The sequence below is a fragment of the Micromys minutus genome (genome assembly GCF_963924665.1).
Source record: "Micromys minutus genome assembly, chromosome: 5".
Classification (NCBI taxonomy): Eukaryota; Metazoa; Chordata; class Mammalia; order Rodentia; family Muridae; genus Micromys; species Micromys minutus.
In genome coordinates, this window is record NC_137974.1 from 82,081,951 (window position 1) to 82,108,883 (window position 26,933).

General features: G+C 42.2%; 1 protein-coding gene across 1 annotated transcript; it reads left to right on the forward strand.

The window, feature by feature from the left end:
• Positions 1-315: 315 nt before the first annotated feature.
• IL18R1 (interleukin 18 receptor 1) lies at positions 316-26,257 on the forward strand (the record flags this gene model as incomplete). The annotated part of the gene is made up of 10 exons (XM_080917541.1): positions 316-373; positions 3,137-3,383; positions 9,346-9,511; positions 11,990-12,134; positions 15,066-15,128; positions 17,478-17,598; positions 19,017-19,156; positions 21,139-21,297; positions 24,635-24,793; positions 25,902-26,257. The coding sequence occupies 10 exons, from the start codon at positions 316-318 to the stop codon at positions 26,255-26,257; spliced, it is 1,614 nt and encodes a 537-aa protein (XP_080773667.1).
• Between the last annotated feature and the right edge of the window lie 676 nt (positions 26,258-26,933).

A 26,933-nucleotide genomic window follows, 5' to 3' on the forward strand; every position in this document is an offset into this window, starting at 1 on the left:
TTAGACACTGAAGGCAAAATTTAGTGCATCAGGTTAAAAGATATCAGGCCCTATTGTATAAAAAAATTGTTAAATAATTGTGTTTTGTGGGAGCTAAAATTCATTGCCTTGAAATTTATTAATTCGATGTGGCTAAAAGTTTGGTGCAGTGGTGACTATTTTAGGGATGATGAGACATTATTGGGGCGCCTTTGTTTATGTGCCTGGAGAGTGTTTAAACATCTGTTGTAATCTGGAGTTGGTTTATTTCAGGATGTAAACTTAACTTTATATTATTCTTTCTCTAGAGATAACATTAGAAGCCGAAGCCTAAACATGCGCCATGAAGAACTGATCTTGATACTTTGTGTTCTTGTTGTTAAAAGTGCCTCAAGTAAGTGGTTTATGAACATTCACATAAACTTCTCTAGAGAGCTAGAGGGAAATTATGGGGGTTTGCTTTTGTTTGTAGCTGATGCACTTACTGAAGTTGCCTCATTGATTTAGCATTTAGTGACTTCCAATTGTTCTTTAGAAGGTTGAGAGAGACTTGCTCTTCCTGGGGGAGGGGAAGGAAGAGACCCGAAACCAGATAAAATAAAGGTGCACAAAGTCCCTATGGAGAAGCAGGGACTTCGCAATGAATTTCATGTAAGAATAAAAGGGCATCTATCACCTGTTTCTGATTGCCATTTGAAATAGAGGAACAAGACAACTGTCTCCTTACTGGTTTTAGGCAATAGTATATAGCTTTTGTTCCCTGAGAGGAAAGCAAGAATTCCTTCATTTTAAAAGGTTTATTCAAAAACAAGTGAGCAGAAAGTACTTTTCACCTCTTGAAAATCACACAAGTGCTAGAAAAAATGAGGAAAGCAAGACTCTAAATCAAGTGTCAGAGCAGATTGGACAACACCTTTAATGTATGAGCTTTGTTAATCTGGGAATCTTCTCCAAAGGGAAGTGGATTGGAAGGTCTTCTTCTTTGTTGAGAAGTCCCCTGACTGGTAACATTTGCACAGGACTTAGAGGAGAAAGCCAGTTAATTTGCTTCAGAATGTCACACCCAGAAGGGAACACTTGAGCCCATATCCTTTACTTTGAGAATTATTGAGGAAGGAAAACAGGGATCAGCTATTATTGCTTTCATATAATAACTGTCCATTCTGGAGGTACTTTTATGAATGGACCCATGCACTGGTGGCATGCTATCTGCCATGCAACACAAATATTGATACCCAAATCCCAAAGACTGCTATTCTTCTTGGTATGAACTGATTTGTTAGGGACTGCCGAGGAAGACAGCAAAGTACAAGATTTGTTCCATGCTTGATAGACAAGCATCTGTCAGCTGTTCCTGATGACCATGGAACACAGTCTTGGAACAAAACTAGCTTTATTTTATGGCCTGCTATGTCTGGGACTCAAGCTCTAGCTCCCTGTTCCTTTGGGGGCTTAAGGGATGCCTTTCAGGAATAGAAATTATAATCATATGTATCAATATTTTATATGTGGAATTCACTTAACTTGTTGGTGCTGGCCCCTCACAGTTGTCTGCATAGAAAAATTTAAACCAGGACTTTGCCCATGCAAGAACTGGACCGATTGCTCACCCAGTCCATACACCTTGACCTCTGTTCATTTCTATAATTTCAAGCATCATATCAATCAACAAAGTGAGGCTGTAGTGCTAAATGCTCTACAAGAAAGGGTATTTTAAGACATGGGGCTCCTTATAATTATACATTCCTAACTTCTTACTGCCCACTATCTTTTTTTTAAAATGAAGGCCTTTTCCAAAAAGAAATGTATGCATTCATCAACCCAAGTACAAGTAATTAGGTTTGTAGCAGGCTTGTTTCTTCAATGAGTCAACACTTGGAAACCTAGGATAACTTTAAATGTCCAATGGATTCTTTTACAATAATCTAAGCCCCCACCACATATACAGTGAGTGGTCTAATCACGGTATGCCTGAGTCCTAAATAATAGTGAGAAAAGAACTCCCTACGGCTGCATACAGGCAAAAGGATGGACATTTCAGACTGGAAGATGTGCAGAGGGATCCAGACACGGAGTAGCGCATATATGGTGTAAGCTGTAGCCCCGAGTCTGTAAGGAGCTGGTGAAAGTCATTAACGCACTAAAGACTCTTGTGTTGAGTGTCAAGGAACAAGGATCTTGGGATATTGGGATGGAGAACAGAGATTATGTTACAAGCACCAGCAAGAGGCTGATGCTTGGTGTCATTCTTGAACTTTGAAGTAGATCTGACATTTGAGCCGCTTCCTCCTTCTGCTGTGGTTAACATTAAGTTAACGCCCTCCCAAATGTTTCTCCGAACAATAGACCCTAACAACAGAGACAACATTTGGTATATGGTCTAAAGGAAATACTGCAGGTACTTAACAGACTATGGTGTTTTTTCCTAAATGAGGATTAAAGACATTCTAGATCCAGAGAAGTTGATAACTGTTCAACAACTTCAAATTTGAGCAGAGGGCCACTCTTTGGAGATGGAAAAAACATGTAGCTACATGACCAAAGCTAAAGGATCTGAGCCAAGAAACAGGGAGACGGGATGAGAAAGAGATTCCGTATAGGGGGTGGTCTGTATTTATCAGTTCTTGGTCAGTTATGTGAAAACATGCTGCTGGTGGAATCTAGCTACCCAAGCACTCCATTATCTCTCTCAGAACTCTGCAGAATTGAGTGGGCAGATTGGTTGGGCACAAGAGACATGAGACCTATTATGACAGAGATGAGATGTGCACACAGGTTCCTTTCTTTCCCATGGAGTTTCCATGGTGCTGGCGTTTTGAGGGAACATGAGAATACACTATGACTTCTACGTCTTTCCTTAACAGTGCCTTATGAAGTCTCATACTCAGAAGATGTGGCTTCAGTGCCTCCGAGGAAGGGTTGGTTAAGCTTTTCAACCTTCTGTGTAGGGGAAGCCGTCAGCATTATCTTCATCTTGGTTCTGAAAGTGTCTTATCTCTGGTATGTCTTCTCTTCAGACAGAAGACAGCACAGGAGTGTGATGCAGAGATTTCTTGTAGCCTCCTCGGTGACTTTGCCTTTTATACTGGTGGAGGGGGGTCACTGAAAATCACCCCTGCCTTGTCTTATCTCCCTTTCCCATTTCAATCTGCTGTAGAAAGTTGTATTTACCGCTCACAAGTTCATGTGGTAGAGGGAGAGCCTTTTTATCTGAAACCCTGCGATGTACCTGCACCCGTGCGCCAGAATGAAACAGCCACCATGAGATGGTTCAAAGGCAATGCTTCCCATGGGCATCAAGAGCTGAACACCAGACACTCACCCAGAATCATTTTTCATGGTCACACTTTGGAATTCTGGCCTGTTGAGCTGGAGGACGAGGGAATGTACTTTTTTCAACTGGGGTGAGTGAGCCAATTTGTTTACCATTTTTCCGGGGATTCTTGACCTTGGTTCAGAAAGGCAAATACACATTTGTAAGCTCTGATAACCTATGCATTTTTTCCCTCTCCTGCTCTTTCTTCAACAGAAGACAAACATTTCATTGTAGAAATATTAAGCTGGTCATTCTGAATTTATATGTGTGTGTGTGTGTGTGTGTGTGTGTGTGTGTATGTGTATGTAGTAATTTTACTGAATGATTAATGAGATTTACTTTGAGGGGACTCTTGTTAATAATAAACAGAGATGAAATTGAAGTGGATTTAGGACTTCAGATGATATGTCACCTGAAGCAGGAGCAGCAGGGGCAGCCTCCCACATGTCCTGTTCAGGCTTCAGAGAAAGGGGAGGGTCTAGGGGGAGACATCCTAGCCTAGTTTTTGGAGGTTCCTGAAAAACTAGAGGCAGAGTTACTGGGGAAGAGATGTAGTTGCTACCCAGCCACAAGACAATAGCCAAACTCAAAGGGAGAAAGAGAAAGGGAGCACGCATGCACATGTGTATTCACACACAGGCACATGCACACATGTGCAGGTAAACATCCTTTATAAAGTCTTGGCATTGACCTACAAAACGTGGCGTAGGGCTGGAAGGGTGCGTCCCTCAACTGTGAGGCGTAGCAGATTCTCTTAGAAATCTGTCTTTTTTTCTACAGTGAGCCCTGATCATTATCAGTCCACCTTAGAGAAAGAGAAGTGAGATTTCACAGCAAAGCCTTTTCTTCTCGCCTGTGGTTTTTCACAAAATGAGGTCATAGTTGTTTATTTGACACAAACGTCTGAGTGTCAGAAATAAGTCATTGAACTTGGTTTTTATTTGTGTCGTTTTTTTTCTATAACAGTACAGTTTATGTGCCATCTTAAGGGAGATAATTGTGATAAGTATGCTGCAACTGGATCTGTCTAGAGCAGGTTAAAAATGAATGGGGAAGAGAAACGACCCCCACCCTCACTGTCAGGGTTGTATGGACATGATGTAAAGACATGGGCACTCTGGACAAGGTGGGAAGACTATGGAGGGGAAAAGGCATCTATGGTAATCCAGGAGAAAAGACGGAGACAGGGGATGTTTGCCATCTATTTTTCTGATATAGAGGACATATAACAGTCTGCATTAGGAAGCGAGGGGCGGGCCATCAGGATAAGGGGGATGAGCAAGGGACATGAAGACTCGAGGAGGCAGGAACATAAGACGGAGAAGAGGGTTTCTGAGACAACTCCTGAAGTGTGTTGGAAGGGGGTGGGTCAAAGGAGCCCAATCCAGTGATGAGGCAGAATCTTTGACAAGGGCTTTGAGCACATTGAGCTTCTGCATGGAAGCAGGCACTTTGGATATCTTTAGACAGAGTTCAAACAAAAGAATCCATTTTAATAAGGAAATTAGCGCTGAGCAGATGGAGGCAAGAGAGGTTACTGGTTAAGAAAATGTGTTTCAATTTACAAATTCATCTGGAATAACAAAAAACCTAGGATAGCGAAATCTATTTTCAACAACAAGAAAACTTCTGCAGAAATCACCATCCCTGACCTCAAGCTCTATTACAAAGTAGTTGTGATAATAAACAACAACAACAACAAAACCAAAAATATGCATGGTATTGGGACAGAGACAGGCAGGTAAATCAATGGAACAGAATTGAAGACCCAGAAATGAACCCTCATACCTATGGTCACTTCATCTTTGACAAAGGAGTTAAAAACATTCAGTGGAAAAAGGACAGCCTCTTCAACAAATGGTGTTAGTTCAACTGGCACTCAGCATGCAGAAGAATGAAAATAGACCCTTTCTTATCTCCTGTACAAAGTTCAAGTCCAAGTGGATCAAAGATCTCTACATAAAACCAGGTACACTGAAACTATTAGATGAGAAAGTAAGGAAAACCTTAGAACACATAGGCACAGGGGAAAATTTCCTGAACAGAACACCAGTGGCCTATTCTTTAAGATCAAGAATCAACAAATAAAACCTCATGAAATTTCAAAGTTTCTGTAAGGCTAAGGACACTGTCAAAAAAACAAAACAGCAGCCAATGAACTAGGAAGAAATCTTTACCAATTCCACACGTGATAGAGGGCTAATATCCAGTATATACAAAGAACACAAAAAATTAGATTCCAGAGAATCAAACAATCTTATTTTTAAAATGGGGTATAGAGCTAAACAAATAATTCTCAACTGAGGAATACAGAATGGCTGAGAAAAACCTAAAGACATGCTCAACATTCCTAGTCATCAGGAAAATGCAAATCAAAACAATCTGAGATTCCACCTCACACCATTCAGAATGACTAAGATCAAAAACTCAGATGACAGCAGATGCTGGCAAGGATGTGGAGAAAGACGAACACCCCTCCACTGTTGGTGGGGTTGTAAACTGGTACAACCACTTTGGAAATCAGTCTAGCAGTTCCTCAGAAAATTGGACATAGTACTATCTGAAGACGCAGATATACCACTCTTGAGCATATACCCCAAAGATGCCCTAACTTATAGCAAGGACACATGTTCCACCACATTCATAGCAGCCATATTAGGCTGAAATAGCCAGAACCTGGAAAGAACCCAGATGTCCTTCAACAGAGGAATGGATACAGAAAGTGTGGTACATTTACACAATGAAGCACTACTCAGCTATTAGAAACAATGACTTTACAAAATTCCTAGGCAAATGGATGAAACTAGAGAATATTATCCTGAGTGAGGTAACCCAATCACAAAAGAACACACATGGTATGTGCTCACTGATAATTGGATACTAGCCCCAGAAAGCTCTGAATACCCAAGAAACAATTCACAGACCTTTTGAAGCCCAAAAAGAAGAAAGGCCAAAATGTGGAAGTCTCAGTCCTTTTTAGAAAAGAGAACAAATACTCAGGGAAGGTGGTACCAGATCAAGTGGAAGAGCAGGGATTGAAGAGGGAATCTATCAGGGGCTGCCTCACTGAGGATCCACCCCATGTGCAGCCACTGGGCCCAAGCACTATAGCTGATGCTGGGAGGTGCTTGCTGGCAGAAATCGGATAGGGGTGCCTCCTCAGGGGCTCTGCCAGAGTCATGAAGTTGAGCATGCTTGTAGCTAACCATCATACTGAGCATGGGGACTCCAGTGAGGGTGCTGAGGGGGGTAATGAAGGAGCTGAAGAGGGTTGTGGCCTCATGGGAAGAACAACATTGTCAAGCAACCAAATCCTCCACAGCTCCCATGGAGTAGATCATGACCCATTGAGCACGCATTGAGACGCCCATGGCTCCAGTTACATATGCAGCAGAGAATTGCAGTGTCTGGCATCAATGTGAGAAGAGGCCTTTGGTCCAGGAAGGGCACATTTTCCCAATGTAGGAGAATGCCAAGGCACAGAGGTGGAGAGGGTGACTGGGAGCGAATGCACCTTTGTGAAGACAAGTAGAGGGGGAGGGGGGATGAGATCAGGGTGGGCAAAGGGGATAACATTTCAAATGTAAATACAGAAAGTATCTGATAAGTTTTGTTTATAAGAAAGAAAGAAAATGCGCTTCTCTTGCAGAAGACCTGAGTTTAGTTTGCAGCTCCCGTGTTGGGTGACTCAATGTAGTTGGAATCCCAGGTCTAACCAGGGCCTCTTCTGGGCTGTGTGGCACTGATCCTTCTATACTATGTTCATACACATGCTTGCAGGCACGTAGAAGTCCAAAAGTTAAAATCTTTTAAAAAGGAAAGTAAATCTGCTAAGAAGGAAGTAGGAGACTGAGGCTGGTCCACCAAAAAACCCAAACAAAACAAAACTTATGTTAGAGCCAGAGAGAAGAAAATAGGTTTTTCCTTTTAATTCTTTTCTTTCCTCTCTCCCTTCTTTCTTCCTCTTTTCTTTCTTAATAATCTCTTTCTCTTTCTCTCTCCTCATCTTTTTCAGTTTGCCTTAGGTTTCTGGTGTTAGAACGGAACATTATGTTCCTGTTAGGCGAATACTCTACAATTGACCGACCAGCCTTTAAGCCTGGCTTCTTAAACCTAAGCAGCACCCAGACAGAGGGGCCATTATAGCCAGAGTGTCGCTGATTCATGGCCACAGGCGACATGGAAGTGGGGGCTCTTATATTTTGACTCTATTGATCTCAGTTTCCTGCTAGCTTTTTGATGGGGAGTGTTGCCTGGTTTCAAATTTCTAAGGGGTTCCCACGCATGGCAGGCACGCTGTCAAGGTTTGCTGACTGTTAAGAATCGAGGATTGCAGAGGTAGAAACCAGTGTGTTCTGACGAGAGGAGTTTTGAGAAGAGGATGCTGCCCATGGAAACCTAAACTCTTTTCAGGGCCAAGTAGTTCCTACTATGCACGGCCGCTTGGTCCCTGTTTTTTAGCACATGACAGTCTGTTCCCCTCTTAAATCCTGGAGTGTGTGAAAATGTAGTATGCCAACCACTCCTGCCCCTTAGGGGCAAAACAATGTGCATTTACTCCTAGTCCCATCTGGCACTCACACACACACACACACACACACACACACACACACACACATACACACACACACACCATTACACACACACACACCATCACACACACACACACCATCACACACACACACACCATCACACACACACATACCATCACACACACACACACACACACACACACACACACACACACGTGTGACCATGGGGATGTTTGGCTTTCTCACATGAACATTAAAGAAATGGTCAGTCTCCCTCGAACACGCACACTGTAACATACCGGGAAGTCTGAGCCATAGGCCACTTTGCTCTCTCCTGTCTGTCTCATTGCAGAAGGAAAAGGGACCCGAGAAAACCCAGGCATACACATATTTCCCAGGTCACAGGACAATTTAACAATATATCTGCTACTTTGGGGATGTGGACCCATATGTCATAGGAACAGTGTGAGCAAATGTAGAATTGGAAAGGCTTCTGCTGTTAAGAACACTGTTGTTTACAATCATGTCATTGAGCGCCGTCTTCAAGACGGCTGATCTCGAAGAGGAAACAGAGCCATAAGAGCTGCTGCAGCTCACCTTTGCTCAGTCGTGCAAGGGCTCGGCTAAACGCCAGCTTATTCAGTGCTAAGGAAAAGTCCACAGAATAACAGGCCTTGAGACACAGAACGCACAGTGCATATGCACACACCTTCAGGAGACAAGGTTGTGTCTCATACATCTCTTGAAACTAAGACTATGCAATACTGGTCTGCGAATCTCTAAATTAGTCCAGCACTGATGGTGAAATTTAAAACATTAGTTGCTCTTCCATCCATGGCAAATGGCTGCCTGTGTGTAGTCCATTTGGTACTTATGTGTGCTGTGTATGTGGTATGTACATGGTGTGTGATGGTGAGTGATGGTGTGTGACAGGGTGTGTGTGTGTGTGTGTGTGTGTGTGTGTGTGTGGTGGAGTGTGTGATGGTGTGTGTGGTGATATGTGTGTGTGTGTGATGGTGTGTGTGTGTGTGATGGTATGTGTGTGATGGTGTGTGTGTATGTGTGTGATGGTGTGTGTGTATGTGTGTGATGGTGTGTGTGATGGTATGTGTGTGTGTGTGTGTATGTGTGTGTGTGTATGTGTGTGTGATGGTGTTTGTTTGTGTGTGTGTGTGAGATGGTGTGTGTGTGTGATGGTGTATGTGTGTGGTGGTGTGTGTGTGTGTGGTGGTGTGTGTATGTGTGTGTGTGATGGTGTGTGTGGTGGTGTGTGTGATGGTGTGTGTGTGGTGTGTGTGATAGTGTGTGTGTGTGTGTGATGGTCTGTGTATGGGTGTATAAAGAGTGCACTGGAGTGTAATTATAAATTTTCTGTTCTGAACCAAGGGGTAGCAGAGAAAAACGTACACATTAATGATGAAATCTCTTCCTCTAGAAATTGGGGTAAATTGGAAGATTGGAAGTAGTTGGAAAATCTCTTTAGCTGTTATAAAATTCCTCTGTTCCTTTGTTTCTTAGAAATAATTATCAAAATTGGACCTTGTATGTCACCAAAAGAAACAAACACAGCTGCTTCTCTGAAAAACTTGTGACCAGCAGAGAGGTTGAGGTTAAGAAATCTCTGAGAATAACATGTGAAAATCCCAACTACAGAGAGCTGATCAACCGCACATCACTTTATAAGGTAACACGCTGAAAATCTCCACTGAGCACTCAATAGGAAAGATAGCCTCCCCTGTGGGGAATGTGAAGACTGTGGACTATTTTAACCTCAACTAAAACAACTGGTGTAAGTCCACATTGGTGACATGGCCTAAGTCAGAAACCCTTCCATATGGCTATTGTAAGGAGCTGATGTCAGCAGTGTGCGTTGCATGGTGACCACCCTACTTTGTAGTAAGTGCTCAGTTAGCAGTAACCACTTCTCTCTGTTCTTCCTTCACTGTCCTTCTGGTTAACTGAACCTGTTTTCAGAAAGTAGGTTTAGATTACTTTTCTCATTGTATTTTTCAACATCCATTTAAAAATGTTGGAACACAATTGTATATGTTTTCTGCATATTTGAGTTTACTTTATAAAGCTGAAAGACAGCAAATGAAAAACAAAGAAAACAAAAAAGATCCCCTGTAATCCCTCAGCTGAGCCTCTTTCGTTTAAGGGATGAACATTTGTGCTTGGCAGTGATTCTGTATTGTTTGCTCTAACGAAGGTGGTGTGATTATTCATTCATACCTCTCTCTGAACAGCCTTCTTTCAAACTTGGCCTACATTTTGTATGGGCGTAATTTCAGCTAACTGACCTCATTGCTTTTAGACATGTGTAGGCTTCCTGTGCCCTTCAGCCACTTACAGATTATAACGGATGATATGCCTATAAATCTTTGGGTGGTTTATGATTAACATTATAATAAAACGGTTAATCATCCAAGAAAATCCCCACATGTAGAATGACTGTACCAGAGAGAGGTTAGTTGATTGCCCAAGTCTCTACCTGTCTTTATTACTCTTCCCTGACATGAGAAATAATACTTTCAGAGGGTTAACATTTCAGAAGCTTGGTATATCTTCCTATTGTTCTCTCAATGACTCTAAGTTAAATGTGTGGCCCGAATTCTAACAGAGCTACCTTTGTGGATAGCCTGCGTAGATTCTGCTTGCTTCCTTGGTGGGCGTTTTCCTTATTGGGTTGTTAGAGCTCTTTCAAAAGATGCTACAGAGGAGCTGTTCACACTTGGGGCTCACATTTAGCATGTATCACATAGCTGTGCACATTCGAGATTGTGAACATATGCAACACGTTCATATTGTTGGAAGAGCAGAGCTGAACTGCTGACCATGTCAAAAACTGAGCTGGAGACCTTGTGGAAGCCGAGTCACTGGTGGTTTCCTTGGGCCCTGTTTGTAGCTCTTTCTGTAATGTCTTCATGTGTGAGGTTGCAGGAGAGCTTCCTATCTGAAGTGTTTTCTAAACAAGACTCAGCCTTGAGTTTACCCGACTTCTTTTCCTGTTAAAGATACACATTTTTGAAGTATATGTAAATCAAAGACTCTTGGTTTATGGTTTTGGAAAAAGCCCCAATACACACATAGCTACATTTAGGAGATGCATGTTTCTAGGTCTGTTTGTGGCTGAACAGCTGACCGGAACGCCAAGCATGCTCAGACTGTGAGCTGTCTGTGACCTTCCTGAGGTACAAGGCAGCTGAATCAGAAAAGGTCTGGTTGGAACTGAAAATGAAGACCTCTAGCACTTTGTATATATTAAAAAGAATCTGCTTGGGTTTCTAAACTGCTATTTACACTCAGAAACACTTTGCAGCTATGTGTCAAACATGGGGTCTTTGCAAGATATTTGGGTAACTGCCTGGGTCTTTCTACTGAAGCCACCAGCAGTGGCCAGCAAGAGGCAAAGCCTACAAGCATTAGGTTCTCCTTGTTAGGAATGTGGAGGAACAAAGCCACATGGTCAAAGTTAGTCATTCAGATTTCCTTTTCTGATAGTTCCTGCACAGCTCAGGACCTGTCATCAGTTTCCTGAGGGCTGGTTTGTAGACGGTGGCTTTGCTGTTGTTACTGGTTGCAATGCCAGGTGGAGAGAAAGAGAAAGATTGAAGTATGCCCATGTGTCTAGCCATCTATGCTTTCTGGTACAGGACATCAAGAATCCAGAGCTGGCAAACTTACTCTAGGCCATTCTGTCCATCTCATCTACCTTCTCCTTCCACACAGAATTGGAGCCAAAGTGTCATGCAATAGGGGTGTGTTTCATAGATAGTCTTCATAGATAGAAGCAGGGACTTTGTTATTTAAAGATTTTGTCTGTTTCTGCTTGTTCATCTCTCTCTCTCTCTCTCTCTCTCTCTCTCTCTCTCTCTCTCTCTCTCTCTGTGTGTGTGTGTGTGTGTGTGTATGTGTATGTATGAACTCTACATAATAGTGGTGTTAAGAGCCCTCTCCTCATTAGTGACAGTGATAACAGGGCACTTTACTGCTTTAGTGGAAGCAAGGGTGAGTTGCTGGGATACGAGTGCTTAGGGATTGCTGGTCATCCGTTGTGTTTCCCTTTATCCCTAAAGATCTTAAGCCTTAGGGATGTGAACAATTAAAACTATGCTGCCTTTAGTGTCCTAAAGCCTTTTAATTTGCCTTGAAAAAAAAACAGAACTGTAAGAAAATATCCAAAACCCCAATGATCCTGAAGGACGCCGAGTTTGGAGATGAGGGTTATTACTCCTGCGTGTCTTCTGTCCACCATAATGGGAAACAGTACAACATCACCAAGACTGTCAATATAACGGTTATCGAAGGTAAGAGAACGTTTGTGGACGCAGCAAACACCTGTGAGAGGAGCAGGGCTTTATTCCACGGTGAAGTTACTTGGGGTGGGGAGGGTTCCTCCTTTGCTTTGATGCTACAACACCCCTTGAAATCTCAGGTTTAAAAATTTTATCTCCCATAAAACCGGCTAAAAATTCATTTTCTCAGCAGCAGACAGAAGCTTACATGGGTGAATCTCTTGTGAGTCAGCTTATTCTTAGTTATAATTTGAGTAAATTGCAGGATCTTGTTAAACTTCCATTTTCGCTTAACAAATATGTTTTTGGGGGAGGGTCACAAATATTTCTCGGTGACTATATTCAATAAGCTGTACTTAGTACTAGAAGGCAAAGGACACAGGAAAATTCACCAAAGCCAAGGGATACACTGTAGTCAAGACATTTTATACCCGTCTAGAGGGGCAGCAGGCACTAAAGCTGTAACTATATGAAAGGTGTTGTCATGGAGATTAAAGGGTGTGATGTGTACTGAAGACTGCCATATCTGGATTGTGGGGGGACAGTACTTGAAGGGACAGAGCACACAAGGAGAACATTCGGCAACTGACAACCAAGGACACCATATGCTAGTCTGAGGGCAGCTTTGCACATAGCCCAGTTTGCCCTGAGCCCAGAGGACAACTAAAGACCTAGGACATTATGGTGACATGACCTGAGAGGTGATTCAGCTGAACTGCACTGCACAGGGATGACCTTCAGATGGCATAGCCAAGAATCTGCCATCCACTATGTTCCTGGGAACTCACAGGGAAATTTGAGTGAGCAACCATCTTGTTACATTTTCTAGAGCCCATCTTGCCGTCTTTAGATTTTCCTGACTGCTCTTCATCTACTTTCAAAAACTTCATGGATTGTCTGTTCCATGACCTTCCACACTATTACCCCCGTGAACTAGAAACCCAGTGTGGAGGTCACATTTAACCCAAATCCACAAGCTCCCAGATTGCTTCTACACATGTTTACACACACACACACACACACACACACACACACACACACACACACACACATTCTCCAGTATGTATATAAGAGTCTATCTTATCTACATTATATTTTAATCTCAAGCCCAAGAGCACATATCTGCCAGTCTTTTTCTTTTTTTATCTTCTCCTCTCCTCCCTCTTCTTGCTCTCCCCTCTCTACTTCCACCATTATGTGCATTTCTCAGAGACTGACAGTTTTGATTTTCTTAAAAAGACATCTTTATAGCCTGCTTGGACAGTACAAGATAACCCTTCTTCAGTTCCTTGAGTACTATCACCTACGAAATTCTTTTGGCCATGTTCTTTTGCTAGAACAGACTGCCATAGACCGGGCCAATAATAATCTATAGAAGTTTATTTGTCTGGCAGTTCTGGAAAATTCCAGGCCAAGGGACTACCTATGAGTGCGTATCTATGATGTGCTCTGTGGTTCAGGGCATCAGATGTATTTCGGTCTGTATCACGTTGTCATGACCTTGATATACATCTCTTGTTAAACCAGGAACTTACTAATATGGCTGGACTAACTCACCAGGGATCTTCCAAGATCTGCCTGTCTCTTTCCCAGTGTTCTAGGGTCACAGGCATATGCAGTCATGCTTAGCTTGTTACATGGGGATTGGGGATTTAAACTCAGGTCCTGTCCTAGCACATCAACCATTCCTCAGCCCTGAGAAGAAGACCTCCACGTGACTGGAGGGTAAATGACTATGTATGAGACAGAAAGCCTGGGATGGGCTCATCCTTTAAATCAGGAACCCACCCCATAACACTTAACCCATTTTGACAGTAATGAGATTAGTAGGAGAAGCTTTATATACTTTAGGTTAGGACCAAAAATCGCTAGGGGCAGTAATGGTGCTGGGTCTACAGGTTTGCACAGCAGGGTTAGATAGTGTCAGATAAGGCACCCGGGATATGGTTAGGGCTGGAGACTCCACATCCTCAAGAGTAAGATTGATGCCTGGAAGGGATTCTTCACATGCCTTATCTAGTCTTGATATCATTCATCAAATCCATCCATGAGAGAAGGACAAATGGAAGGAAGAGATGTAAAGTAGACAAGCTTCCCAATTGCTATCCATCTTCTATGTCCTAAACATCTGGTCCTCTCTGTATCTGACAGAGGTCTCCCTGGATGACACATTTTTTGGCTTCAGGTTCACTGAGCAGAAACCAATGTTTGAGTTTAAAGGATTCTAGATGAATGATGCTTTCATCAATAGGAACATACAGCTAATGGGCAACAAAGGTCTGATACTATGAACTGTGTTAATGAAGAGTTAATAAGATCATGACGCAAGCCAAGACGTAGCAATGGCTGCTGAGACCTGCAGATAAAGCTCAAAGCCTAGTGGGGCTCTTGACACCACAGTTGGAACCAAAACTGACACATGCTATGCTTCTGTATACATACATGCCCATGGTAAAATTTAGTTTATAAATTAGGCAACAGATTAACAACAAATAATTAACAACAAAACGTAGCCATGTGCTGAGGAAAATTGTCAAAGTCCCCACATTTGTGCTCTGTGCTCATGATGACATAGAGCACAGGTTATTTGAATACAAGTGCCATGATAGGATGATGATTAGACTGGTGGTATATAATGCAAGGATACACCAAACAAGGGGATAAGTCCTGTCCTAGTTTGGATGGAATGGGATAGAAAACTGAGAATGGCACACAGTTTAAAAATTGCAAGGTGGTCTACTTAACATTCTCGGGCCGCTTAAACGGCAGAAAATAAAATCATGGATAATGTAGAAACTCAATGTTGGAATCTTTGTTACATAGAATGATCACATTCCAACAGATAGGTGTCCTAGAGAAACTCAGGGCAATTCTAATGGATGTTTCTTTGTTTGTTTGATTGATTGATTTCTCTCTCTCTCTCTCTCTTTTTTTTTTTTTTAGGGAAAAGTAAAATAACTCCAGCAATTTTTGGATCAAAGTATGAGAAGGTTGGTGTGGAACTAGGTATGTTATACAGTCTGAGTTTTCTGAATTTACAAATGCAAATAACGGAGTTTCCAAGAGTAAATCTGGCTCGTGTGATGATGATTCATTATATATTTAATGAGAAATATTACAAAATGAGGAAAAGCATGTCATTGTCTGACTATTGAACCTTTTAGACCTGTTAAATGATACTTCTGTTCAAAATCAGTGGGGCTGTCTATGATTGGTAGACTACTCTCTCAGCCACTTTCCCCCCCTATTTTTCCTCTATTGACCTTTCAAAACATGAACATTTGGTGATAATACTCTGGAGGGATAATCCAATCTTGATCTGCAGTTTAAATATTTGGCCATAGATGGAACTGGCTATACTTTTTAAGATTTTCTAGTGCCTTGGTTCTCCGCCTTCCTAATGCCAAGAGCTTTTAATGCAGTTCCTCCTGTTGTGCTGACCCCAACCATAACATTACTTTGTTGCTACTTTATAACCATAATTTTGCTACAGTTATAACATAAATATCTGACAAGCAGGATGGCTTTAGGCAACCCATGTGAAAAGGTCCTTCAGTTGCTAAGGGGTCATATTGAGAACTGCTGGTCTAGACAGCAATTAAGACTCAGTGTGTACAATTAGGTAATTTCTTTCAAATATAAAAACAAGGAAGGAATGAAATAAATTTGCCTAGTCTAAATCATTGAGCCAAATGACTTAAAATACATTTTCCTACCAAAGTACAGGAATATTGAATCCATAGTATCTACTGACACCCAGGCCAAGCGACTCATAATTATCCCAAACCACTCAGCTGGGGTGGCTGGGAGCAGACGTGCTCTATGCAATTTGTTGTGAACTTACATAGCTGGGGTTGGGGAGCATTCTGTGCTCGTGTTGGTTGCAAACTTTTGCTGCTAGAACACCATTTCTTATGGTGTGAGTTAAGACCACAGCATGGGACTGTGCAGCTGAATGGCAGGACCTTGGAAAGTCTGGCAAAAGCAAAGGCTTTCTGAATGCACAATGACAGGACATTCCAAATCCAAACCACAGAGAAGCCAGGATGTTTCCAGGAGCAGTCACTGGCGCTGACTGCACGCTCACTGCACACTCCATCCTGAGCACACACGTACACAGCACAAACACCTCGTCCAGGGTCAAGCAGGTGTGCATCAGGAGGCTCAGTCTCTTTACTGTGCACATAAAGGCTTGTGGCCTTATAGAAGCATAATGGTGTAATTACAGAAAACAAAGCCTTTCGTGTTTCCCTCCTGTAACTTCTGAGCTTGTATCAAATTAGTAGACACCTGAGTTGTGTTGCATTAAGAGTAGATTTTCTTTTGAAATTGGCTGTTTGAGTTGCAGACTTGAATTTTATGCTTTTAAAAAAATCGTTGGAGGGACTTTAGTTCAGGATCAGGATAGAATTTCTGAAGGGTCCCTAAATACATTTCCACCATTTTGTAGTACGTATTTCTATAAAGTTGTTTCAGCTTTGATGATGGCAAAATCAAAACTTGAATATTACCAATTATTCAGCCAATGTTTTGTCCTTTACGTAAAACACAAACCAGCACATATCTCATTTACATGCCTGCTTGCTTTGTCTTGAATGAAAATTACGTGTATAACGAAGAATTGCTTTTCAATAAATTTCCCCACGTCTTGCTTAATTCATGTACCTCTCTAATTGACCCATATACTCAAATACACACACATGTGTTGGCTGTGAGGAAGTCATGTATCCCTTACTGAGTGACACTTGCTCTCCTATGGTCCCACTGGAAACATCTGCAAGCCTTTGCAGCCTAATGCTACCCAAGCCCTACTGATGCTCTGTGAGGCTACCCCACAGAGCCGGGCTCTCTGCTTAGTCAGACTCCGGCTTATTTCACCTCCAAGGTGCTCCTTATAAATAAAATGGCAGCTCATGTTTACTTACCTGGAAGAGAGCTTTCCCAGCCACACTTTAATCTCACCATTCCTTGTTTTTTCCCATGTGCAGCAGTACCTTCCTTATTTTAAATAATTGGTGTATATGGTATTTCCATCTTGCTTTTCTGGTAGTTTAAGAGAGATATTGGTTTGGCACTGTCTACTCATTTGAAGATGGGGAAATCTTACCCCTTAAATTTTAATAATTGATTTAAAGGTGAATATTTAAATAGAGGTCAGTTAATTATTTGGTGATGGCTAGTTCTTGCTACACAATTCTTCTCCTTCATTGTAATTTTTTAAAGTTTGAAAATGAAGCATTTCTTCATTTTTTTTGAGAGCTGAGCTATTTAGCATTCACTTACCATACACCGGTTGTATTTGAAACTTCTACCTAGTTTCTAAATTCAATACCAAGACTGTCAACTTCTACCTAGGAGAAGATGTGGAGCTGAACTGCAGTGCTTTACTGAATAAAAATGATCTGCTTTATTGGAGCATCAGGAAAGAGGACAGCTCAGATGCTAACGTGCAAGAAGACAGGAACGAGACAACTTGGTATGTATGCATGTCATGTAAGAGATGCTGGGGTTTGTGCTGTAAAACCTACACGTGCACCCAGCAGAAGAGAGGCTGGGCTCCTGGGCGGCTGATGGGATGTTTAAGTTTGACTGTAATTACACTTTTCTTCTCACCATCCTTGCCGTGTTCCAATGTGACCGATCATACAGAGATTTGCTAAGCTTGAAGAGAGAAGTTTCCTGAGAATGTTAGTGAGTGCTTCTTAGCATCATTTCATAAAGGTAGCAGTTAGCCAGAGTCTTGGGGGAAAGTCACCAAGGTTCTCATAAAAGAGCAACTTTGGATTTTGAGAACTATGTCAAATGCTTTATTTTCATTAATTGTGGTGAAAAAGTAAAAATGGCGTACATAATCAAACTCATGTCTTCTGCAAGAGCAGTTCATTCTCTTAACCACTGAGAAGATCCGCGTGATGCAGCTTTGACAGGAGTCTTTATCTTTTATCTTTTGACTGTATACAGAATGGACGAATAAACCTGCTCTTTCCTTAAGGAGAGGAGGCCTTTGAAATGTGGTTTGACTGGATGGGTGGTTGTCTTGGTCAGGGTTCTATTGCTGTGAAGAGACATCATGACCATGCCAACTATATTTTTTAAAGGCATTTAATTAGGGATTACTTACAATTTCAAAGGTTTAGTCTATTCTCCTCTTGGTGGGGAGTATGGGAGATACAGGGAAACATGGTACTGGAGAAAAAATGGAGAGTTCTACATTTGCTGGCATCTGCTGGCAACAGGAAGGGCTAGACCCTGGGCTTAGAAAGGGCTCTTTGAAACATAAAAGCCTGCCCCCATGACACACTCTCTATTACAAGGATAGACCTCTTAAACCTTTCAAGTAGTGCCACTCCCTGATGACCAATTATTTAAATCTATGAGCCTATTGGGGCTATTCTTTTTCAAAACACCATAAGAGAGGAGTCCCTGTGATTGAATTCTGATGGCTTTGTAGAATGGAAGAGAAAGCCCCTATATAAGAACACAGATGTTGCTGCCATGGTTTGATGTAGCTCTGGGGCCCTGCTGGTCGATGTGTCATGCTTTTTGACTGTAAGCTAAACAACATCTCTTCATAGACTCTGGGTGCCCAAGATTCACTTATAACAGTGAAAGATGCAAAGCTGACTGTTGACCACAGTTAGTAGGGGTGATGGTATGGAATGAATTCCAAGTCCTTAGGAGGGAGAAATAGAAAAACAAATGGGGGGAAGTGTATCTTTCCGTAAATTCTGTTGCTCCTTTGAAGAGTTGGAAAACTAATTTTAATTCACACCAGAAACAGGAACATGGCGGATGTTTCCTTTCCATATTTTTTAACATATAAATTTCCATCTTTTGAGTAAACTTACAGCTCATGAACAAAGCCTGTTGCTAAATTATCTTCTTACATTGCAGGATTTCTGAAGGCAAACTGCATGCTTCAAAACTCCTGAGAATTAAGAAAATTTCAGAAAAGCATCTCAATGTTTTATATAACTGCACCGTGGCTAACGAAGAAGCCACAGACACCAAACACTTTGTCTTTGTGAGGAAAGGTACAAGATAATGTCGCTCTCTTGACAGGCTGTGTGCCGTGTCTCTGGGATTCCAGCCACTCTCCACAGCAAGCTTTCATAGGTGAAGAAACCCATCTCAGGTCATAGAGCAAGGTGACAAAAGGCACAGCTCATAGGTCTAGATCCACGTCCTTCCCTCCCACGAGGAACTCCTCCATCATCCTCTCTGTCACATGAGCGTCAGTTTTGTGGTCTGTGCACTTGCAAAGCAGAAGTTATCTTCTGTTATCTGATGCTGTTTGTATTTCCTGGGTACTATTCAGTACCAGTTCAACACTTCTCACATCCTCAGAGCTTCTGATTCTTGTGGCTCCTCTCAATTCACAAATATCACTTGGGTAATAGGATCTTCCCATCTCTAGAACATCAGGAATTCATAGATTTCTCTCAAAGATGTAGGAATCCCAGAGTACGACCTCTAAGAGTTTGCTTATTAACTATACGTAATTGTTTACTTAATGAGGGGGGAATGACTGATTTTATTTGAAAGATTATCTTTTAAAAGTGTGCCACATAGGAGAGTAAAAACTTCAGTGAGACTTATACTGTTCGATGTGGAAATTCCCACACCATTAGGATTTACTCTTGGAGAATAAGCAAAAGAAAAGGAAGAAAGTAGTGCATAGGTAGGTAGTTGCTGTGGTATTGTGTAAGCTTACAAAAGATTAGAATCATTGTAAAGATTAGTATATTGTGGATCAATATCTCCGCTTCCTCTGATGCTGTGAGATTCGAAGCCAAGCCAAGCTAAGCCAGCAGAGGACTAGCTCGGCAGGAAGGGGCGCAGGAGAGCTTCAAGCCTTTGGCAGCAATTTTGGGAAAGCAGATCTCTCCCCATGTGGTGTTACAGCTCTTATGACAGAAGCTCTCAGATGATGGAATAATTCCTGCACATTTAATTTTGGACAGGCCTCATATATACAGTTTTGGGATGGTTCAGAGTCTGACAACAGGTGCTTCCTATTGGCTTGGCCTGAGGATTTGGGAATGCCTCATTTACATATTTGGGAGTGTGGTCCTGCACTTGAGCCTACATGTGGTCACATCCTCACCTGTGGAGGAGGCTTTTGAGGCCTGACGGTCCTGTCCTGAGCCTATATCACATCCTTACCTGTAGAGGAGGGACTTGGAATGAGGTTGATCTGGCTTGATCCTACCTGGAGGAGGGACTTAGGACATGATCTACACCACTCTACCGGAGGCTGTGGGGGGCTCTAGCTGGGAGAGGGGTCTGATCTCCTGGGAGACTAGGAAGCTTCCTACCATCCCTCAGGGTTCCTGAGGCTTCACTTATCTCGGCTGAGAATCAGGGTACCCTTCACCACCAATTGCCCCACATAGAACTGGAGTTACAGATGGCTGTAAGAGTCCAAGTAGATGCAGAGAACCAAATCCTGGGCCTCTGCACTGGCACCAAGTACTCTTAACTGCCAAATCTTCTCTCCTGTTTGCTCATCACCATTTTCTTAGATGGCTGCTAGAATTATTTTATGTCTTATATCCCTCTTTGCTCTTTCATGTTTCTCTATGGTGAATACAAACTGAATTGATATGGGACACATGACTGTTTACAAGAGAAATATTGCTAAAAATTCTGTCAAAACCCTGAGTGCTGTGTGTCAGGCACTGTTAAGTACTCTTAACAGTGGAGTGTCATGAGCAATGGCAAGCTAAGCAGGAGGCTCGTTTATTATTTTTACTTTGCACATGAAGATACTAGGGATTAGAAGCCTCAAGGATATTTTTTTTCCTAAAGTACAAACTGATTGATTTATCCATATTGGAAACCCAGTTTCTCTCTGTCTAGTGTGCCTCCATTGAAGATCATGTATTGTTGGCTCATCCAATAACTGTGATTCTTAGTACAGCTATTTATGCCCTAAAGCATAAATAGCTATTCTGAAGCATGCTACTGCTTCAGAAATCTAAATTTCACTGATTCTCTCATGTTTTTTCTGCAGAAACACCTGACATCCCAGGCCATGTCTTTGCGAGGGGAATAACGGTGGCCGTTCTTATCTCTGTGGCAGCAGTGTGTGTGGTCATCTTGTGCATCATTTATAAAGTTGATTTGGTTTTATTGTATAGACGCATAGCGGGAAGAGACGAGACACTAACAGGTAATCTGCTGCTGAGGCAGGGGACACCCATAAAGGAAACACTGGTTTTCGTTCTCTTTGGATGACACCGCTAACAATCTGGGACACTGGTTCCCAGCCCAGAGATGGGGGTTATGCTGTGAGGGTTACACTGAAACGGGCAATGTGCAACTCTGTACTTGTTTGTGACGTCTCAGGGTATTCCTTCTGATGTTTTATGTCTGTGAACTGTCTCCTCACATGTCCTGTGTTCACACACACACACACACACACACACACACACACACACACACACCACTACACACTCTTGTTTTCATTGACTTTTCTGTCATCTTTTTTATCATTTGAACTGGGAAAAGGAGGACAAATGGTATACCTGGAGGAAAACGGGAGAAACAAAATCATCTCCCTTCAGGCTCCTAGATCTGTCAGCTCTCAGTGGATGTCATGTCTAATGGCCTATCCTTCACCATGTGCTTTAAAGTGACTGAAAAATCTTTAAATTTCAAGATTATTATGCTCTGAAAAAGTTAACCCAACTCTGTGGCTTGTATATGTGTGTGTGTGTGTGTGTGTGTGTGTGTGTGTGCACCTGTTGTTTTTAATAGAAAAAATAAATTCATAGAGGTCAAATTCAAAATTTGTCAATATACAGCAGGAGACCTTTCCTGTCTTGTCCTTGTCTCTGATTCCCACAATGTTCCCACCTGCTGTAACATCCAGTGAGTTATTAACAAGGATTCTTCCCGCTGCCTTTAAAAATCAATTCTTGGTTTAATTACCTTACTTTACTATTTTCAGTTTTTGCTTTAGGATTGCTTATGTATTTGTCCATGTTATTGAAGGAATCCCTCATCTTTCAGAGTTGCTAAGGCCCTGCTTGCATGTTTATCTGTCTGTCTTTCTATGTGTTGGTTGGTTGCTTGGTCTGTCTGTCTACATGTTGTTTGTTTGTTTGGTCTGTGTGTTGGTTGGTTGATCTGTCTGTTTGTTGGTCTGTCTGTCTTCCTGTCCGTTGGACAATTGTTCTTTCTGTCTGTGTGTAGTTTGGTCTGTCTATCTGTTTGTGTGTTGGTCCGTATGTCTGCATGCCTGCTAGCTTGTCTGCCTGTCTTAAAAATAGAGTCTAATGTTGCCCAGGCTGGCCTCCCATGACTATGTATCATCTTGCCTCTATCTCCCAAGTACGGGGGTTACAGGTGTGTGCCCGCACACCCAGTAGTCCTCACTAATTTGCTTCTGTGTAATCACCACTCTTTCTGTCATCTCCTTCAGATGGGTGGGTGTTTGTACTCTTGCCTCTTTGCTATTATAGAGATGTTGTGCTGAATGAAGTCATCCATCCCTTGCTTTCTACTCATTCAGTATTGCCCTGGGAATGATCTCCACAGTGGAATCCATGGAGGCCTTGACAGGAGTTATCCCACTTCCTTATTTTACACACCCAACAAGGATGACATTGACTTTTCCTCACACCCTCACCCCAACACTCTCAGATTCCTGCCTGTGTAATAGATGAGGATTTGAGGCTGAGTAGATTTAATTTGTATTTCATCTTATGAGGTTGAAAACACACATAACGTTTCATATATTTGATACTTTTATGTGTGTCTCCTTTTTCAACATATCCACTCTTGGCCCATTCTGGCACCGGGCTTTCCGTTTTGTTTTGTTTTTGTTTTTTCTTATTTCCAGGCACTATTTATATCTTAGGTGAGGCTCCTTTAGTATTTATATTGGGAAAGGTAAATGTCCCATGTTGTCATTTATCTTTACTTGCTGTGGTGTGGCTATGTGGAAGACCCAAGTACATCTTTACATTTTTGGTATCCAATTTTGGGGACCCCTTAACCACATGATATAAAGTGATTCTCGAATACGCTTCTCTGAGATTTTTTAAGCTTATTTTTATTGTAGTATAATAGAGCTGCTTCATTGTTTTTTTAATATCTACAACTTTATCAAAACTTTCTTACATATTCAATTCTGCTAAATCGTTTGCTTTATATCCACAATTGGTCCTAACCAATTGGCAGATCGTGATAGTGTGAGGAGAACCGGGCAGGCTTGGCGCCGGGTAGAGAAAGCGTTGATTTGTGAACTTTGTGAAGTAATAAGGTTGGGTCCCTGGGTATAGAGAACATAGCATACAGAAGAAGGAACCAGAGTTGCTCCATCCCATCTTATTTTAATAAGAGACCCAACTGTGTTTACCTTTCAATTCGGGCCGGTGCAGCTCTAACTCCTTGGCCATCTACTAAGTTTTTGTGTGATAAATATACACTATTATATTACCAGTACCATGATGCCCCATCTGCACTACTTACATAATGGAAGGCATCACTCAGACTTCTCTTTTTTGGAAAACACGACCATTGAGGTTCCTCCTCTTTCACTGGCCAAACTGTTTTCTTCATCTCTGTCCGTGTCACGGGAGTTTTCATCTGTGAATTTGCTTCTTTTCAGTCCTGTCGAGTTGTACCAACAAACAGCATAAAACCCAAAAAAGAATCATGGAGAGGAGATTTACTCACATGGTGGACGGAATGAATTGTCTTTGTTAGTTAGGTGACATGTTTTTCTCTTCCTTCGTTGTTCTCCCAGATGTCTAAGCACTTCCTTATCAAAACTCAGTGGGAGTCCCCTTGAGGATTACTGCTAAGCTTTCAAAGTATCATAGGTTTTCCTCTTGACATTGATACCCGTCGTGTGTGTGTGTGTGTGTGTGTGTGTGTGTGTGTGTGTGTGTGTGTGTGTTTGCAAGCACCCATGTGTTAGATTGTAATATAATTACAACTTTAGACCCCACCCATATGCTTCTCAATGGTCTCCTTTAAATCCATACCTCCTTTTTCATTGTTGCTAACATCTTCTTCCAAGTTCTCTTATTAGTTCTTCCATGCTCCAGGGCACAGTCTCAGTCTGGTTTGTGTCTCTTATTTTACTTTGCCTTGACATTATGTTCTAAAGGCTTTTAGAGAGTGAAACCGCCAGTCGTAGTGTGGTACAGTCACCTGAAGTGAATGAGTGGAGATGTAACTTACATCCCAGTCCTGGGATCAAGGTCTTCTGGGCTCCCTATACATGCCTTAATGTCATGATTATTAGTCTCTCTCTCTCTCTCTCTCTCTCTCTCTCTCTCTCTCTCTCTCTCTCTGTCTCTCCCTCTCTCTCCCTTCCTCTCTGTTGGAAGTCTTAAGGCATAAGCTTTAAGAAGATATTTAGATCATTGGTTATTAGGTATGCATCTGAGACTTGACTGTCAATAATTCTGCTCTCTTTATATGACTTTCACACGGGTTTTTACTTAATTTTTTTCTTATACTCACAAATTAAAAGAGTCCATCTTGTCTCCTAGATGGTAAAACATATGATGCCTTTGTGTCTTACCTGAAAGAATGCCATCCTGATAATGGAGAAGAGTACACGTTTGCTGTGGAGACGCTACCCAGGGTCCTGGAGAAACAGTTTGGCTATAAGTTATGCATATTTGAGAGAGATGTGGTTCCTGGCAGAGGTAAGAAAGGGAATCCTGGACAGACAGTTAATGAAGACAATTCTTTTAAGGAGATGATCGTTTATCTTTTTACCTTAAATATATACATATGGCCAAAGTCCTTTAAGCCAGAAGAAATCAGGTCAGTTCATGACTAGTTATTGGTTAACCAGGTCAGTCCAGTTAACCAATTTTCATTATCACACAGTAATAAAAACTGGGACAGTAACTCCAGCCTTTCTGCATTGACCCCTCCACTCTGCATCACAGGCCTGACACCTAAGAAGAGAGGAAGAAAGAGGTGAAGGAGGAGGAGAGGAAGAAAAAGAAGGTAGCAGAAGTAGAGAAGTGGGAGCAAAAGGAGGGAGAGAGGGAAGAAGAGAAATAAGGAGAAGATACAGAGAAGGAGGAGAGGAGCAGGAGGAGAGTAGGGGGAGGAGGAAAAGAACCAGGAGAAGAAGATGGCAGAAGAGAAATGGAGGAGGAGAAAGAGCAGTGTCACTTTCACCGTAATTCATTTATTCATCCAGTATTTGTTATGTGCCACACCTGCACTAAATGGAGCCAGAAAGAAAACACAGCAGTGAATAGGAAATAGCCTGTGCTCTCCTCCCAGCACAAATCAGAACGGGAGAATGGCACCAAGTGCAAAGAGTTCATTCAGTTCTGATTGGAGGTAAAGCACTTCTGACAAGGTGCAGCATGCTGGTGTGCACGGAACCTAGAAGGCACATCGTTACTTCTAAAGTATGGACTCATGGTTTTAATACCATTTTACTGTATTTCTTTCAACTCCTTCTAAGTTCCTAGTTTCTTTTTTCCCCCTTTTCTTTCCTGTACGCTGAATTATCACTAGGCTTGGGTGAACTCTCTGGGGTCCAGAGCAAGGCTTGGCACATATACGCAGAGCTTTAGGGAAGGCATAAGTGCCCAGTGAACACTCATCATTATAGTTATTGAGATGATCATTTTGCTAGGTGTGTAAAACAAATTTAAAATGTCTTATTTTTAAAGAAAACCTTGGCAAGTGCAGCCAAAAGTTAAATGCCATAAAACAAGAGCGCGCAATAGTTTTCCCTCTGTGTCCACCATTTAATTCTCCAAACTGATGCAAACCTTGCCCTTCCAGCTGTTGTTGATGAGATCCACTCACTGATAGAGCAAAGCCGCAGGCTAATCATCATCCTCAGCAAGAGTTACATGACTAACGGGACCAGGCTCGAACTCGAGAGTGGACTCCACGAAGCACTGGTGGAGAGGAAGATTAAAATAATCTTAATCCAGTTTACTCCAGCCAGCAGCGTCACCTTTCTCCCCCCGTCACTGAAACTGCTGAAGCCCTACAGAGTTCTGCAATGGAAGGCTGACAGGCCCCTGTCTTTGAACTCGCGCTTCTGGAAACACCTTCTTTACCTGATGCCTGCAAAAGCCATTAAGCCGTGGAGAGGGGAACTGCAGGCCCGGCTTGTTCTCTCAGCACCTTGAGCTCTAGACTAACTCAGTGTCAAAGGGAAGTGAAGCCAGCGGTCGTGTGTGTGTGCCTGTTCCCAGTGGTGGCCCCGTGGTTCAAAAGACTGAATTGTGTGAATATCCCTCCCACTCCTAGTTATGACATTTGTCATTGGGTCATCACCTGTGAAACTGAACCTTGATTATGATCCTGAACTCCCAGATGACCTTGGGATTCTCAAATAATCAATTTGCTATTCTTCCCCTAGAGCAGTGGTTCTCAACCTGAGGGTTGTGGCCCCTTTGGCAAACCTCTAGCTCCCAAGAGATTTACGCTGTGATTCATAATAGTAGCCAAATCACAGTTATGAAGTAGCAGTCACAATAATTTTATTGTTGGGGGAGGGGTGTCACCACAACGTGACGAACTGTATTAAAGGATTGAAGCATTAGGAAAGTTAAGAACAAATGCTCCGGTGCTGTTTGCTCACGGTTCCACTCAGCAAAGGAGGTGGATAGGCAAACTGATTTATATCCCCAAATAGGAGACCTCTTCAAGGTTTTTCAACTAACAGTGGATTCCCACTGGGGGATTTGATGTGCCCAGAGGCATTTTCTATAAACCAGTCTCTACTCAAGGATACATGGCTCTCTACCAGGCTTGGGAGGTGGGGGGGGGGGGGGGAGCTGAACACAGACAAGAGAAATGGAG